This window comes from Zonotrichia albicollis, chromosome 2 (assembly GCF_047830755.1).
Source record: "Zonotrichia albicollis isolate bZonAlb1 chromosome 2, bZonAlb1.hap1, whole genome shotgun sequence".
Taxonomy (NCBI): Eukaryota; Metazoa; Chordata; class Aves; order Passeriformes; family Passerellidae; genus Zonotrichia; species Zonotrichia albicollis.
The window spans coordinates 68,356,899-68,370,343 of record NC_133820.1 but is presented as its reverse complement, the minus strand read 5'-3'; the positions used below and the strand labels follow the sequence as shown (position 1 = coordinate 68,370,343).

The 13,445-nt window shown below is 39.1% G+C and overlaps 1 protein-coding gene across 2 annotated transcripts; it reads left to right on the top strand.

Moving 5' to 3' along the window:
* The first annotated feature begins 129 nt into the window (after positions 1–129).
* On the top strand, positions 130–12,061 carry SLC25A30 (solute carrier family 25 member 30). Of its 2 annotated transcripts, XM_005487326.3 has the most exons (11): positions 130–266; positions 834–923; positions 2,878–2,956; positions 4,490–4,637; positions 5,273–5,367; positions 5,632–5,717; positions 6,918–7,013; positions 7,910–8,034; positions 8,545–8,683; positions 9,531–9,611; positions 10,419–12,061. In XM_005487326.3, the coding sequence occupies exons 2-11, from the start codon at positions 903–905 to the stop codon at positions 10,458–10,460; spliced, it is 912 nt and encodes a 303-aa protein (XP_005487383.2). In that variant the 5' UTR covers positions 130–266; positions 834–902; the 3' UTR covers positions 10,461–12,061. The 2 variants fall into 2 exon arrangements, with proteins under 2 accessions (XP_005487383.2, XP_026649467.2); XM_026793666.2 differs by lacking the exon at positions 834–923 and having other exon boundaries at positions 139–266.
* Positions 12,062–13,445: the final 1,384 nt, after the last annotated feature.

Genomic DNA, 13,445 nt, shown 5'->3' with positions numbered 1-13,445 from the left:
CAGCCCTCCAAGGCCAGCGGCGAAGGGAGACCTCTGACTGCAAGGTCAGCATGGTTAATCTTTTCCCCGGATAACTACGGCCGGCTCGGCGCCCCCTTCAAACCAACTGCGGCTTCGCATCCACCCCGTCCACACCCCGCTCCTGGCTCTGCCCCTCGGGCCAGCCCGCCCCGGGGCGGAGCCCCGGGTTCCACAAAAGCCGCCGCGGCCGCGGGGAGCAGCGCTGGGATTTGGGAGCGGCGGGGCCGGTGCGGCCGGACGTGGGGGTGAGTGGGGAGGTGGCGGCTGCTGCTCTCAGGTCTCGGAGGGTGGGAGACTGTTTTCCTTGTGTAGTAGTAGCTGTCGCCACCCTAGACCCGGATCCGCTTTAAATAGTTAAAATTACTATAAGCTCGAGAGTACTGCTTGATACGCTAGCGATGTTTTCGGCCACCATGTAATAATATGTGGGACTTTTCAAATCTGCTCCCCGTCGGGGAAATATCGAGTTATTTAAGTGATTTGTTCTTTCATGGAATTCGGGCTTTTGGGTTTAGTCCAGTCACGCTGTGGTTAAAAGAAAGTGGATTCCCTTCTGACCACTGCAGAAAGTGTGTGGATGAATCTCTTTATTAATTCAGCCCAATTCTCTTTAGGGTCGAGTATCCCCTCTGTCATTGTTGATGTTGAGGGTATGGCAACGTGTATTTTGTAAAGGCAATATCTTTCTAGTAAAAGTGGAGACCTTAATTTTTTCTATAATGATGGCTGGATTCTCTTTTTAAGTAGTTTGCCACTCACTCAGCTGATACAGAATTGTTCTGAGGAGACACTTACTATTTTTATTGATATAGGGAAGAAGTTCTGACTAAGAAGCAAACCAAGAATTTGGAATATAAGCGGGAAATGAGACACCTGAGATCATGGGGCGAAATTACTGGATGGTGTGTCTTTTTGATTTTTTTTTTCCTGAGAAAAAAAATTTACCTCTTTGCTTTATCTCTTTCTTCTTCTTCATACTTCTTCCTAAAGTATGGAAATCTTAAAGAAGGGGGCTGGAGGTTAGAAATGGAAAGATTCATATGATTAGTTTAGCATACTGGTAGGACATGAGACTTGAAAGCCTTTCAGATTTACAAACCTTGACCTTCACCTTGGGATCTGTCAAAGGAAGAGTGTGCTATAAATTTTTTCATTAGAGTATTGTATTTATATATTAAGGCTTCAACTAATGTTTGTAAATATGTGTGCAAATTGAAAACTTTATTTGACCATGCTCAGAATTACATATAAAAAATGAGTAGCCTCCATTGCCTAGGCAGAGTGAAATATGAAATGAACAGGAAAAGGATCTATATTTTTATTTTATATGTGTTGTGGTATTGGTGATAGATGAAATCTTGTTTTAGTATGTTTGAGGGGCTTAACTGTCAGTTTTGCTGAGTTTCTCAGGAGTAAAGATCAGGTGTGTAGCAGACAGTGGGCAAACTGAGTTTGGCTTTGTCTCTGTTAATTAAATGATCTGCCATTAATCACGACAAAACAGGATTATGAGGAATTGGAGCTGGAACTGGCCTCCCTCTGATACAGCGTCATATCCTCTGTACCGCGCTCTTTTGGCAGTATAGTGGGGTGACCTTAGTTGCCTTCTCCTTTTTTTTTTTTTTTAATTATGTTCTTTGCAGCAGTCTAAAGAATAAGGATTTCTGTGCATGTAGGTGTTGAGTATGTGAAATTTTGTGATTTTAGCTCTTTTCCTCATGTGTCAGAAGACCCAGGTAACTCATCATGAAGTAAATATGATAAAGGGAAAACTAGAGCTGCAGAAAGTGTTCAGGCCTGCTGAGTGTCTGCAACTCTGAAAATTCATTTAGGTGCTGGGTTGTTGGCATTTGTAGAGGAAGCAACTAAAGAAGTTTCAGCTGTACAAAAGGCAGGGCTAAGTAATGGGTGTATTTGTGATATTTTCCAGTTAGGCACTACGGGTGATAAAGCAGGGAAGAATAACAGGGAGTGTAAGTGCCAAGGGAAGTATTTTCAAGTACAATTTTCCCATAAGATTAATTGCCAAAAATAACCGTAGAATGCAATGTTTAGGGGGATATAATAGAAAATGGGGAATGAAAACTATTTGTATTGTGAGGAAGGGGAAAAATAAGATGTTGAGAGAAATGCTTTAGAGAAGGGCAATCTGGTGTTGGCTGGACTAGTTTGCTTTTGAAATGTTTTTGAGAAGGGCAATCTGGTGTTGGCTGGACTAGTTTTGTTTTGAAGTTCTTATCTCTTTTCTAATACAATTGGATTACTTCAGCATCTTGCAAAGCATATGCTATAGTTAATTACAAATTGTGGTTACTTTGTCAAATTCAATAATTGACACAATTTTTATGTAAATTCACAAGAATTAATATTGTGAACACTGGTAGCAGAAATAGGTCTGAATGGAAGCAAAATGGTGTATGCACCCTTATTTTCTGTACCAGCTTAGCTCATGCTAAATAATGTTGGTAACTGGGAAAAAGGAAGTTCTGTAATGACTGCAGGATGTAGTCAGACTAATTCAGCTTAGTAAAAATCCTTGGAGGCTATTCACTGCAGTGCTCCTAAACATAATGCCTGGGAGATGACCTGCTTTAACCTTTCATGGTGAGGAGAGTGGTGGCCCAAACACACAGCAGGCACTGATTTGACCCAGATGCTTTTCTGTGGTATTCCTGTCTTTCTTCTGATTGTAAAGTGTATTAAATGTGGGTTTTTTACTCTTACTTTTTGTTTTTAGTCTTTACTCATGTTTGGAAGGCCCATTTTAAATGGACTAGGCACAAAGTTTTAATTAAGTGTTAGCATGAATATTTGTGGTATGTACTTACAGTAGTGTTAAATCTTCCTCTTTCACAGAAAGAGGAACCAATAATGCCAGCACTGAACTGGAAGCCCTTTATCTATGGAGGTTTAGCATCAATCACTGCAGAATGTGGTAAGAGTTTGCTTTAATTGTTGACATGATTTTCCTTACTTGGCTAGTCTCTATCTAAAACAAGTAGGTTTCCATGCTGCCAGTGACACAGTGGTATATGGTGGTCTGCAGCATAGAGTTTTTTACTTAATACTGACTGAAGAGTTTCTCTTATCTCTATTGCAATATCAGAACAATTGTGTCTGTAAACTCTCATCCCTGGTGAGTCTTGTTTTCTATACATATTTTGCCTCTGTATTTTATTATTTGGTGTTTGTTTGATCTATTCCTAGACAGTGGTCATAAGCAGATACAGCTTCTGCTTTGCTGTAGTAGATCAGTTATGCTCTTAACTTGCAGATTTTTCTCTTAGCTTTACTGAGTATCTATGTTGCAGTTTAAATAACCTTTTCTTGAATGTAAGTGGTTGGTTAGATTTAAACACTTAAATTCAATAGTGAGCAACACAGAATAATTGCTGTAGTGAGACAGTGCATCTGATGTTTTAGGCCTCTAAAGGCAAACCTTAAATATTAACTTTTTGTGGAGTTGTATTTGAAAGCATGCATATGGAAATAAAGGAAATCTGGGTTTTCATTGTAGCAGGGCATGTGGTAGGCTTGCATGAAAGGTCTGTCTAGTAAAGTAGAGGCAGTATAAAATTACACTTAAAACTATTTTTTGTTTTCATAGAGTAGTTTGGGTTGGAAGGTCATCTGGTCCAACCTCCCTGCTTTGAGCAGGGACATCTTCAATTAGATCACATTGCTCAAAGCGTTGTCTAATCCAACTTTGAATGATTGCAGGGATAGGAAGGGTTTCTACTTAGGAAATTTTTGTATAAACTTGAGTTTGAGACATGTCATTATTTGACTTGACTGAATATGGCCAATAATGCCAAACGCTTAAGGAAGACATACAATTCATGAAAGCTTTGCTTGTCTGGTAAACCTCATTTAAACAGATGTAGTTAATCCTGACTCTTCCTTCCACTCTTAGGTGAGAGTGGAATGTTGAGGTGGTCCTTTCCTGGATGGATACAGTTTCTGAACTCTTTCATAAAGGGAGCATGGAGAAAATAAATTGAACATAACATAGCAGTAGGCAACAGGAAAGCAGTAACAGGAATAGTACTGCTGCTATTGCTGTTTCAGATACTAGGCCAGAATGTCTCTTACAGAATTAATTTGCCTTCAGTGACGTCCTCTTTAAAGGGGTTGGTAGAATATGTGTGCAAACTCAGTGCTTGATTGGGATTGCAAAGTCCTGTTCAGTGTGGCTGCTCACAACAAGGCAATGCTATGTTGCCTGAAAATATAGTGAATATGAACACAGGAGGTAGGCAGGGCTTCTGTCAGGCCTTTAGCCCAAACAAGGTGATAGAAATTGAATCACTTCTTTAAAAGAAAGTCTTGGTAAGAAAAGCTTCTTTCCCATGGGAGTACTTTTATATATTATGATATATAATAAATGTTGCTGTTTCTTGTATGATATTCTCTGTTGTCTTTGGTTAGGTAGGTACTTTGTTAATTTTCTCACTGATTTTCCTTTAAGGTACTTTCCCCATTGATCTGACCAAAACACGTCTCCAGGTTCAAGGTCAAGTTAATGATGCCAAATACAAAGAGATCCGCTACCATGGGATGATGCATGCACTGGTCAGAATATGCAGAGAAGAAGGGTTGAAAGCCTTATACTCTGGGTAAGAGTAACTGAGTTGCAGCAATGGCTTATCAACAGTCTATTGATGAAAGTATAAGCTCATTGTATGTGAATTTATGGGCTTCAGGATTGCAAGGCATTTGGTTAGCCTTAATCTGGAAGTTGGAAGACCCAGCTTTGGTACCTTCAGTGCTGCACACTGCCATAGCATCTCATGTTTTAAAAAAACCCCTCAAACAGCAAAACCTACATGAAACAAAATACCTAAGCACAAGGTTATTTTCTACAGTGCTGCTATAGTTGTTCCATCTCTCAGAATTAAAATTGGATTTACCTTTGCCTATAAACGAGCGTGCTTTTCTTCAAAACATGTAGGATGGCTGGGGAACTACATCTCAGACGTGACTGCCAGCTATTTTATAGATTACAAGTTGAAGCATGGTCTAATAGTAATAATCCCTTCACACAGTTCATTCATGTTCTTGCAGGCTCTATTTAAAAAAAAATAAAAACCAAAACCTAAAAAGCTCCAAAGCTTGTTTTGTTTATAATGAGTTTAAATTGTTGATTTAAATGAACAAACCTTTCTTTGCTAGATATCTCTGCACTAGAAAGAATTTTCTGATGAGTTTTTGAGATCTGGAGCATAAACATTTTTGCTGCTTGTTTTTACAGGATTGCACCTGCAATGCTACGACAAGCTTCATATGGAACTATAAAAATAGGCACTTACCAGAGCTTAAAAAGAATGTTTGTTGAGCATCCAGAAGGTGAGGGGTTATTTTCTATTTAATTCAGGACTGATTTGCTTGAAGCCAATTCCAGTTGCTATCTTACTGTAGCATTTGAACAAGTCTACCAAGACATTCCTTACACCAGCTACAACAAAGTTAGTCAGCAAGGGTAACTCATCAGAGCAGGTTTTGTGGCTTCTGTAAGTGGCACTCTCTGGTTAAATGAGGGGAGGCATCATCCTGTCCTAATGCATCCTAAGTTTTGTAAATCTGCAGCTAAAATCTTTGTTTGTGAAACAGATGAAACCCTCATGATGAATGTTCTGTGTGGCGTTCTTTCGGGAGTAATCTCGTCATCTATTGCCAACCCTACAGATGTCTTAAAGGTAATTGTGTAGAGCTTGTCTTCTTAGTTTTTGTTCTCTCCTGAAGCAAAAACAGTCTCCTGATGAATATAGGATTTGTTTTGTAACCCTACTTATTCTCATCTCTTAACTTCTAAAGAATCAGTAGCATCCTAAATTCTTGAAACCTCCTTCTGATCCATACCAATAATTTGGAAGTATGTGTGAGGAAGGTGAAGGCTGGGGAGGTAGTTAAACTCACATATTTTTGAGTGTGGGAGGAGAATAACTTTGATGCTGTGGTGTTTGTGTGGAAGCCACACTCTGTATTTCATCTGTACTTCTTGGTAACACTGTTGTACTTGGATGTTGCTAGAGCTCAAAATAGGTGATTAGTTCAGAGGCAAGAGGTCCAGGGAATGCTGCTTGTACTGTATGATTCCTTAACACTAGAGAGGCTTTGCAAACCTGTGTTCCAGGGAAATGGCATTCCAGCATCAATCATTTAAAGTGAATTAGTGAAACAACCACCTCTTTAAGAATCTGTTAGCTTAACCATAGTCAGTAACTTGAAAGGGTTGATGGGTTTATCCTATAAAACTGGAGCTTGTGACTTACAAAGCTGCTCCTAATGAAAAGGAAGTCAAGAAAACTCTGTTTTCCTGAAGCTACTAAAAAGCTTTGTCCTTCATAGTGCTAGTGTGATTGTGTAGTGGCATTTCAAACATAAGCTTGTATTTTAAGTGTAGCTTCAATTAGTTACTTCCTAAAATTATATCCACCTACCAAGTCACTTGTTGACAACCTGTATATGTAAGTTACCTTGACAGGTCCCTAAGGATGATCTTATAAATCTACAGGGTTGAAGACCATGGTTCTCAGTGACTGAAATATTAATCTGTTTAACCTTTCATTTCAACATGTTCTGTGAGAACACTGCAAAGGACATCCTGCAGAACCCATCTGCCAGTCTTATCTAAATGGAGCAGTGTACCCATACAGAAATAGAAGTGACTTAATGCAGCTAAGAATTCTACCACATACTTCTTCAAAATTAGCAGCTGCATTGGGATAGTTAAGGCAAAAGATTGCACTTATATAGCTGTGATAATGCCAGCTCTTGCTTTCATACTTAGAGAAATTGACTTTACTACTTGCAGTTGTATCTTGATAGTTGAATGTAGTTTTATTTTTTTTTTTTGTTATAGTTATTTTTTAATTGTATGTTCTAATGAATCTTAGATCAGAATGCAAGCTCAAGGTAGAACAATTCAAGGAGGAATGATGGGCAACTTCATACAGATCTACCAAAATGAAGGCACTAAAGGATTATGGAAGGCAAGTTTTTTTTTTAACTGTATCTTACACTTTACCTACACTTCCTTGTTCAATTGAACGTCATGTATTCCTACAGTGTTCTCAGCTGAAATATGGAGGATGTAATGTCTGTAATTTGTCATGGCTGCTTCACTGCTGGTGTCTCAGTGCTTTTTGATGAAGGGTTACAGCCTGCCTTGTATGTGAGGATTTAGCTGCCACTTAGGAGAGGGAGGACAAATGCAGGGTTCAATTAGGGTGACTGGCTCGAGGAACAGTTCAACAACCCTTTGCCTGACACCTCTCAATCTGTATGCTCTGTCTGTTTTAAAACATATGCTAAAGAACATTTGGAAGTGAAGGAGCTGCTGAGCATCCCTTCTAGCTCAGGAGCTCTCATATTCAGTTTTACAGGTTGTCTCTTGGGCCAATTATAGTCAATGACTGTACAATAACTGAAAAGCCAAAATAGACAATTGTTTTGAGCAGCAGGAGAATAGGAATGTTTTTTCCATTAGTGTGCTTTTCTCACAGAGTTTCTTGATCTCCAGTTTTCTGTTCATCCTCCTTACTTTATCAGTTTTTCAACTAGCAGCAAAGGAACACTGGTTTGGAGGTTTCAGCTGACTGTTGATGCAAGAATAGAGATGTTAAGCAGAGGTAGAATTGAGATGTTAAGCAGAGATAGTAAATAACTTAAAGGATCTGAAGTTTCCATTCTGTGTGGAAAAGTGACTTACGTTATTTCAAATTTGTGGTTTTGGAGCACATACATCTACAACGTGTACTAATTAGCCTTATTTGAATTTGCAATGTTCTTAACATATTTCTGGTGTTTTGCCTTTGTAAGAGCTTGGCTTTTCTAACAGTGCACAAAGGTTGACTTTAAACTTCAGCTATATCCTTTCTTTTGCCAGGGAGTATCATTGACAGCACAGAGAGCTGCTATTGTTGTTGGAGTAGAGCTGCCAGTATATGACCTTACCAAGAAGCACATAATTCTGTCTGGACATATGGGAGATACAGTATATACTCACTTCCTGTAAGTCTGTGTACCTGGTTGTATAGCTCAGTATTAGATAGTTCTTGCTGCAAGGGAGAGGAGTATTTTTATTTTTTATCATCTGTCTGGATGTATACATATATTTCTGATGTGTTTATAATTTTTAGTATAATAGCATCTCAGATGGTAGCATGGAAGCTAATTTTATACAGCAATTGAATTTGCTTTCTTTTGAAACATGGAAATTTGTTTTGTGGGTGGTCTGAATCATTCAACTGTGCAAATTGAGGCTGGAAGAAATTTACAGTCAAATATTATTCCCTGGGGTGTGAACATCTTTCCAAGCATAATGTATGTAAGGGCTATATAGCAAATTTTCAAAATTATGTCTTTATAGTAAGTGAAAAGTAACTTTTCACATCCATTAGCTGAGTTAATTTTTTTAGTAAAAGCATTAAACAGTCATTATTACTGTGTGTTTCCTGGGAAGGGGAAGTTCTTGTACATCTGTGTGGTAGATCAGGTTCCATTAAATCCTTCTTTTACTAGTTCCAGTTTTCTTTGTGGGTTAGCTGGAGCCCTTGCATCCAACCCAGTTGATGTTGTAAGAACACGTATGATGAATCAAAAAAGCCAAAACCATGGGGGACACTCAGCCTACAAGGGCACTTTGGATTGCTTGTTACAGGTAAGTAGTTCATGTATCATCATAAATTGAAACTGCTGCCACCAAGCAATGGTTTTGCTGTGGAGATGTTCTGTTTTCCCTAGTAACTTAGACATGTTTTTGCCATAATATTTAAAAGGACTATGCTGTCAGTAATGCACTCAAGTGTGAAAAGTATCTACTGTCTTGAGAGAAAGGCAGGAAGAAGTTAGTGTCTGCTGCAGACCCTTACTTTCTTAGGGTGCTTGGATGAGGAGAGGAAGGCTCTCAGCAGCACTGTCTTGCTCAACTTTATAGTATGTCAGTCTGACAGGAAATTACCATTTCATAGGTCAGTCCTTGAAGCACAAGATGTTCTGAAACAGACAAATAGTTTTCTATGTTGCTTACTGCATAATGCAAAGCTTAGTACAGCCAAAGGCAAGGTTAGCCTCTGGTTTTGATTACTTTGATTTGGTTTCTGAAGTCTCTAACTTGGTATGAGCTGGGACCATGATGGCCTTGTACATGGAGAAGAATGGATAGTAAGCTGTTGCTGTCCAACTGTTGACTGAACAGTCCATGTCACATTGTCCAGGGAAATCTGAGGTCCAGAAAGCAAACTGAAATATTTCAAGGGACTGCCAAATGTTAGCTGCAGGTTTACATGCAGCAAATTTCAAGAGGCTGTCAAATGTCAACTGCAAGTTTACATCTAATGAAATGTATTTCTTTATCCTGTCAGACAATAAGTATAAATTAAGGTTACGGGACTAAGCCACCTCCTTGTCTGGTACAGTCTTGTTAGCTGACATGCTGTCTGGGTTTTTCACTAAAAAAGAATTACATAAGTGTGTTCTTATGTTTTTTTTTTTTTTTTTTCCCCTAGACATGGAAGAATGAAGGCTTTTTTGCTCTGTATAAAGGTTTTTGGCCAAACTGGTTAAGACTTGGTCCTTGGAATATCATTGTATCCTTTCCAGAGGTGTGCAAAACTACTAAGTTAGCCATACAACAGCAAGTGTTGTTTTTTACAGAATTAGTCAATGTGGGAAGTGTCATATCAGCACAGATAGTCCCTTTTTTTATGAATGGAGAATTGTGCAATTGACAGGGTTTTTTTAAAGTCTGCTTCCAGTTAGATTGAATTTGATTCACACAGAGTCAAGACTAAAATATGATCTTGCAAAATAATATTCTGTTCTTCCAACTTCATGCCTGCCCGTTTTCTTTGTTATGAGCCTACTTTGATTAAAAGTTACCCAGGTGAATGAGGAGTGGGGGGTATTTCCAGAACTGGGGAAACTGTTGGCAGTTACTGATGCAGTCTTTTTGTTTATCTTAGTCTCACAGTTTTAGCTTTGTTTCAGGAGCCAGCTGATCAGAGCCCTGGGAAGTGGATTGGTAGAAATTGTTTTGCAATAAATAAACCTTCTTAGCCCATCAAAGCTAAGTGATTTAAGAGTCTTAAGGGCTTTTGCAGTATTTTCATGGCAGCTTTTGCAGGACTGCCTCCTTAGTCCTGGGTTTAAGATCCTGAGGAAGATGGATGGGAAAGTATTTTGTATCACCAGCCTTTAAGCAAGTTTCATTGTTCTCCCTGGTATTGTGTAAAAATGTGGCCAACCTGCAGCATGGCAAAGGAAGGAACAAGGAGTGCTCCTGTAGTGGAAGGAGTGGAACACAGTTGCACACAGAAGCAGCTAACCTTGAGTAGTGAAGGGACCAGTTTTCACTGCATGAACAAGAAAGAGTTTTCCTTAATCAGCTGTGCCAGTTCTTTCTGACATATGAACAGCTGAAGAAATTAGATGCCTGACATGCTGAGCTGAGTACAGAATTCTGTTAATGTACTGTCTGAGTTTAGAGCAATGTGCAAGTTGTCTTGAGTGTTTGCTCTTTGTTGTCTGAGCTGCTGGCCAAAGGAAGAGGTCTCTGCAAGACTGAATGAGAAGAACCTGGAAGTGATTTCAAGGCAAACTGGCTCCTGTAACCATGGTTTGTGCACGTGAGTCAGAGGATGATGTGCACTGTTTTTCAGACTGAACCAAACATGGTGGAATACCTTCTGTCAACTGTTTCAATGCTCTTGAATGTAAAGATCTGCAATGCAACTTTGTGCATCTGAGTCTCAAAGCACAGTGTTTTATAAAAGTTAAAGAAAAGGTTTTTTTCTTTATTTCCATAGATTTCCATAAAGGAAGGAAAAGAAAAATATTTCTGTAAAGGAAAAGTATTTCTGTAAGGGAAGATAAGCAGAACTGAGGAGCTGGGCTTTTCCTGCTTTCAGAAATGTACACAATTTGATTTATTGTAATAGCTCAAAGTTTCCAGTTAACTGGAAGTGTGAAAAGACATCTTTGCTGGCTTTCAGGTTGGCAAAATAACTACTGCAGTATAAAATCTGGTTTTGGTTTTGAAGCTTTCCTGTGTTCTAAGTCCTGAGATGTCTGCATAATTTTCTGGGAATAATCCAGCTTCATTAGCAAGTGTGGTTGCTACAGCTGACAGTTTTGCATAGCTTGAAGAAAGATTTTTTTTTTTTTTCTTCCATGTATAATTCTTGATTTCAGCATAAGTGCTTCTTAAACATATTCATATGGAAATTGCTAGTAGGAATGAAGTTCAAACGAGTTCATGCCCATCTGCTGATCTTGCAGAGAAACTTTCCATGCCTCTTCCATCCTTGAGAAGAATTATTGGTTACTGGCTGTTTCACACTGTGCAGCCAGGCTCTCTCATGTGGGTGCCTATGTGACAAGAGCCAACCTCTCCAAAAGTAAATCTCCTATAAAGATTGCTTTCCTCCTTTAAAAAGACCCCCCAGTCCAGAACTAGTGAACACTTTCATATACCAAAGATGCTCAAGTTGCTGTTACATGCAAGGAAACACTTGATACAGAAATCAACCACAGCTCCTATAAACATTACCTTTAGGCTTAAAGGTATATCAAAACTTCAGGGCTGTTAACTCAACAGTTATATCACACTTCTTAAGTGCTGTTGTTGAATTCCAGGAAAAAGGAGTATGTGAGATGCAAATTGCAGGATGGCTCTTCTGTGTTTACAGAGGGCAGCAAAGCAGGATCCATAGCTTTGGATTTTTGTGGCCTTGTGTTAATCTTTTACACATTTTTCATAAAATCATGCATTCCACTTAAAGAAGTTTCATCGAGATAATAAAATTGCTGTAATTACTTAAAATTACTAATTTTGAATTCACAAATAGAATTTTTAAATGCACAAGGCACTTTCTTTCCTAAGGTAAAACATTTTCTATATATAGGGGTATGCTGATTTGCAGTGTTTCCCCTTACAACTGTTTCTGTGCTTTGATAAAAAGTGTAAATATTTTTTATGCTGTGTAAGAAAAGTATATGTTTTTCAAGCCTATTAAAAGCATTAAAATGTAAAGTGTGATGACTTAGAACTGCTTTCAGTTTTGAAGTTTCAAATACTTAGAGAAGCTTGCCAATTTGGAGTGACAGTAACTGCACTCTACCAGTTAATCTGTGGGGAAGCTGCAGAGGTATAACTGGACAAGATGGACTGCAATTGACTGCTAAGTCCCAAAGGCACCAAAACAGTGAAATAGGAGTTCAGGATCTCAGCTGAACATAAGCCAGTGTGCCCAGGTGGCCGAGAAGGCCAATGGCATCCTGGCCTGTATCAGCAGCAGTGTGGCCAGCAGGACCAGGGCATGGACTGTCTGCCTGTACCTGGCACTGGTGAAGCTGCATTTTGTTATAAATGAGAGCCTGATTAGGCCAATATTCAAGCAGCAATCAATTTATTAATTAATATGGTAAATGGCAATACAGCACTGGGTATAGTGGGGGATGTTTTCCCTCCAACTGCACACCAATAGTTGAGGCTTACAGGTATTTATAGGGGTACTCATAAGCTTACTCATAAGCAGTTTCTATTCCAATTTTTACTCATCAGCAGTTTCTATTCCCAATTTTTAAGTCACAATTCTATACACTATTGTGATTTAGTTTTTCTCAGGATCTATCCCAGAAAAAGAGTATCCCCAGATGGTGGGGGTCCAGCTTCTGACAAGAAGAAAGATGAATCCCATCTGGTAAAGTCCAGCTCCCCAGATGTGGATCCACCTTTTAATTGCAAAGACTATAAATCTCATAAACAGTGATATCCAGCTTCCCTTGGTTGAAACTATAAATCCTGGAGTTGATGTTCATCTTCCTTTCTCAAGCTGTTTTTCTCTGCTTTACTAAGGCATGAGATAAGCATATTTCCTTTATATATATTCCAATGCTATAGTTTCAAGGATACAAGCAGTATTCTAAAATTATACTTCAAAAGGTTATTATTGCAGAACTCTTTAAGGATTAACTACAAGCAAAAAGCAACATCCTTAACACTTCAATTCTGATGCTCCTAAATCAACTAAGGTTAATTGCAAACAAAAGACAGGTTCAAAGGCCTTCTTCCATGCTTTACTTTCCTCAGTTAATTATTAGAATTCATCTTTGTAACTATCCCACGGTCGGTTTCCACACATATCACAATCACAAACACACACGTGTGTACCTGACACAAAACACAGCTTTGTATTTCACAGTTTCAAGTGCCCTGTCCAGTTCTGGGCCCACAGTTTGGGAAGGACGTTGAGGTGCTGGTGTGTGTCCAGGAAAGGGCAGTGGAGCGGGGGAAGGGTCTCGAGCACAAGTCCTGTGAGGAGGGGCTGGGAGAGCGAGGTGTTCAAGCAGGGGAAAAGGAGGCTCAGGAGGGACTTTACCACTTCTAGAACTGCCTGAAAGGAGGGTACAGCCCGTTGGGG

Bases quoted from the DNA above. Each gene is read 5' to 3' on its own strand.
- SLC25A30 (XM_005487326.3), top strand. From the start codon at position 903: ATGGGGCGAAATTACTGGATG. The intron at 5,718-6,917 runs GTAATTGTGTAG...AATGAATCTTAG, and splicing joins ACCCTACAGATGTCTTAAAG to ATCAGAATGCAAGCTCAAGG. The intron at 8,035-8,544 runs GTAAGTCTGTGT...TTCTTTTACTAG, and splicing joins ACAGTATATACTCACTTCCT to TTCCAGTTTTCTTTGTGGGT.